Below are 3,963 nucleotides of genomic sequence, written 5' to 3' on the forward strand. Positions count from 1 at the left end.
AGAAATTCATAAAGTATTTTGTATGAATTGAAAATTCAGTACAAATTTTGAAAAATCAGGATATTAGCGTACTGATTGAGGAAATGAATAAAATCAGTACAAGAGCTGAAAAATCAGTACTGTACTGATAAAATCAGTACTGTACTGATAAAATCAGTACGTCTGGCAACCGTAAACTCATAGCTCTACATACCTGTGTAGTAGACTGCATCGCTCCACATACAAAGAAAAATAGGTACTATTTTTCCATTAGAATTATAAAACCTATTATATTTTAAGACGTCCACCAAAATATTTCCAAAAAATATTAAGATTTAAGTGAGCTGGAGCGATTTGAAAATACCTCGACCGAGCATTTCCTGGTACTATTTTTTAATATCTAGGCAAAAATTTGCCCCTACCTGGCTATTAAACATTAATTTCCCTTTTGATAAAAGTTATAGCTGCTATTTCGGAAAACAAAAATTATTGAAATACTTGTGCGTTCAATCACATATTTACTTTTTATATTGGTATATAAAACATGTAACATTAAAAATAGGAATTTGAAAAATTAATTTATTCATTTTTGGCATTCAGTATGCAATAATACTTTTTAAAAAGAAAAAATTTGCTAATTTCTAATTAAAAAAAAACAACCAAAACCGAGAAAAAACTACCAAACAAACAAATTAGAAAAGATAAAAGAAAACAACCAAGTTTGGTTGGAAACAACGAACAGTGGCAACCGTGGGTAATATTAAAAAACCGTTATGTAAAAAATGTTAGTAAAATAAGTTCAAAACTGAGGGAGTTTTTTATAAAATAGTTAAAATTTAATCAAATTCTCAAGTACCGGTATCTCGAAAACCGGAGTAAATCTGGTAAAACGTGGTATGCCATTGAATTTAAAACGTCTCATTTAAGAGAGCTCAACTTTCAAAATCTTTGCTCAAAAATTACAACTTGAACAGCGTAATGTGAACCTAGCTTATTCTTTTGTTTTCTATTTCATGTTTATTCCTCGTCTTGCTTTTGAAGCACTTGATGAAAATTAATTACATTTAAATTAATCGGTTTATTAAGAGATTACAAATAAAATTATATATAAAACATAAGTGTGCTCACAAATTTAAAAATTAACATTTTTTTTTTGGAAAGTGTACCTATGCCATATGCAAGTTCAAAACTTTAAAGCCTTTTTTATCGAGTTTGTTGTTTTTTTTTTTTGTTATAACGCATAACGCATAAGAAATAAAACGTTACCCAAAGGAGAAAAGTTGCCAAGTCCATTTTTTCAAAATTTAGTTTTTGATGCTGAATCACAGATAACTGCATCGATTTTTCGCGTTTCCTGAGCAATTTCAAAAACTGGTCTTGGCATCTTTTCACCCTTAGCTGACGAAAATAAACATTTTGTTCGAGTTTTAGAGCTATCATATTTTCTTCGAGTTTAAAGTAGTCAATGGGGTATTAAAAGACACATTCCATATAATATTGATCCTTTCTACACCCTACCACACTGGGTGTCATCACGTTACCAGTTATGGATTTTAATTGGTCTATACACACTACACACCAAGAATGATAGAATACAAGATTGCGCCGATCAGAGAGGATTTTTGAGAATAACTTTTGTGTGACGTCACACTGGTGCAATTGCGAGAGAGAAATGCCAAAACGTGAGCAAGAATGGAAGAAGAAGAAAAAATGTTGCAAAGAAACCGTAAACAAGTTGCACCAGTGTGACGTCATGCAAACAACGATTCTGTCAAATTCGTTAAGAGAGGAATAGCGGTCCGAGATCGGCGCAACCTTTGTATTCTCTCAATCGTGACTACACACTATATGGTAGTTCAGAATGTCACCACGTTAACATTAAATTAACATTTTCGCTGTTTTTTAGGTTAAAGATCAAATTGAAGAGCTCCGACAACATATGCCTATAATCAGTACATTGGGAAATCCCGGCATGAAAGCGCGTCACTGGGAGCAAGTATCGGAAATTATTGGGTTCCCCATTAAGGTGTCGCCAGAATTAACTCTTGAAAAGATTATCGAGTACGGTTTGGAAGAATATGTGCCCAAGTTTGAAGCGATCTCCGAAAGTGCAACTAAAGAGAACAATTTAGAGCGTGCGATGACGAAAATGGTAGCCGAGTGGGAAGATATGGCATTCACTGTAACACCATATAGGTTAGTACTTAAGATAACAGCTAAGTATATGGGCAAATCTAAAAAACAGGTGACCTTTTTGCTACTTAGCTTTAGTTTCACTGTTGGAAACTATATCAAGCTGGTTGCTTTTGGATATAATTCATTGACGTATACTTGAAGCCTCAAACAAATTTTGTATCAATTTGTTGCATAACTTTTGAGTTATAACGGGTGATTTTTTTGAGGTTAGGATTTTCATGCATTAGTATTTGACAGATCACGTGGGATTTCAGACATGGTGTCAAAGAGAAAGATGCTCAGTATGCTTTGACATTTCATCATGAATAGACTTACTAACGAGCAACGCTTGCAAATCATTGAATTTTATTACCAAAATCAGTGTTCGGTTCGCTTTACGTCCGATTTATGGTCTACATAATCGACCAAGTGAGCAAACAATTAATGCGATTGTGACCAAGTTTCGCACTCAGTTTACTTTATTGGACATTAAACCAACCACACGAATGCGTACAGTGCGTACAGAAGAGAATATTGCGTCTGTTTCTGAGAGTGTTGCTGAAGACCGTGAAATGTCGATTCGTCGCCGTTCGCAGCAATTGGGTTTGCGAAACACATTTCGAACCGAACACTGATTTTGGTAATAAAATTCAATGATTTGCAAGCGTTGCTCGTTAGTAAGTCTATTCATGATGAAATGTCAAAGCATACTGAGCATCTTTCTCTTTGACACCATGTCTGAAATCCCACGTGATCTGTCAAATACTAATGCATGAAAATCCTAACCTCAAAAAAATCACCCGTTAGATGTTTTCATTCAAAAAGATATTAAAAACAAGTGAATCTTTTGTGTAATTTTTAAGAGGTGAAAAACTAATTATGTCATAACTTTTGAAGCACATCATATATTGGTTTGAACCTAAAGTGTGCTTTAAAAAATAACTAAATGGCAAGTAACCAGAAATTTGTAACTCTGCTTTTCACAATTTTCAAACTTTTCGATTTATCGCGTACAGTTTTTGAAACATTTCATTTTAAAAACTTTTTAAGTATGTATTGTATTCTACAAATAATTACGAATAATTTGATACCTTATCTAGCAAGAGGTGTGCTTTCAGAATAAACCAACTTTTAAAGATAAAATTTTCTGCGATCTTGAGCGTAATTTTTATTCCCAAAATATCTTAATTGAAACCACATTTGGAAAATACTTCGAAACGATCTAAATATTATTATAGCTACTAGTCCTTATAATAGGTGTTAAGGCCTAAAAACTTAAAAAAAAGGCAAAATCAGCTTTGAAAAAAGGCAATTTTTTTTAATTTTGTTGGGTACTTCCTTTATGTACAATGTGCATGTCTAGGGCTGCCAGACGTCCCGGTTTTCCCGGACGTGTCCCGGTTTTAGACTATTTGTCCCGGTGTCCCGGTCGAACCTTAAAAAGCCCCGGGTTTCATTTTAGTGTCCCGGTTTTTGATTTGATTGCACAAATTTGAATAAAAGTTCAAAAATCGCCACACTAAGAGAAAAACGCGTTGTAATATTCAGAAAAATGTTATGAATTCACTAAGAGAAGTAACGCATAGTAAACATGAAAATTTTCTATTTGATTATCGTTTAAAAGTGTTCGTGTTAAGAAATAATACTTCCATAACACGCACGCGTGATGTTGATTCAAACTCAACATTTAAATGCACATTTACATGTCTGGCTGTAGCTTAGTGCGGGAAGATGCTTGCACAATTTGCTAATTTCCAGAGGGTCAGGGTTCAATTCCCATTACAACCAGCATGTAATTTAAATATTTTT

General features: G+C 33.5%; 1 protein-coding gene across 1 annotated transcript in view; it reads left to right on the forward strand.

Moving 5' to 3' along the window:
• The window catches only part of Dhc36C (Dynein heavy chain at 36C), a 136,579-nt gene that overhangs the window by 48,362 nt on the left and 84,254 nt on the right, over positions 1-3,963 (forward strand). Inside the window, exon 6 of the mRNA XM_017639341.1 lies at positions 1,886-2,175. Within this exon, the coding sequence (XP_017494830.1) occupies positions 1,886-2,175 (290 nt within the window). The remainder of the gene's footprint in view (positions 1-1,885; positions 2,176-3,963) is intronic.

Source organism: Rhagoletis zephyria, unplaced genomic scaffold (assembly GCF_001687245.7).
Source record: "Rhagoletis zephyria isolate East Lansing unplaced genomic scaffold, Rhagoletis_zephyria_1.1 Rzeph_scaffold_00150, whole genome shotgun sequence".
NCBI classification, from domain to species: Eukaryota; Metazoa; Arthropoda; class Insecta; order Diptera; family Tephritidae; genus Rhagoletis; species Rhagoletis zephyria.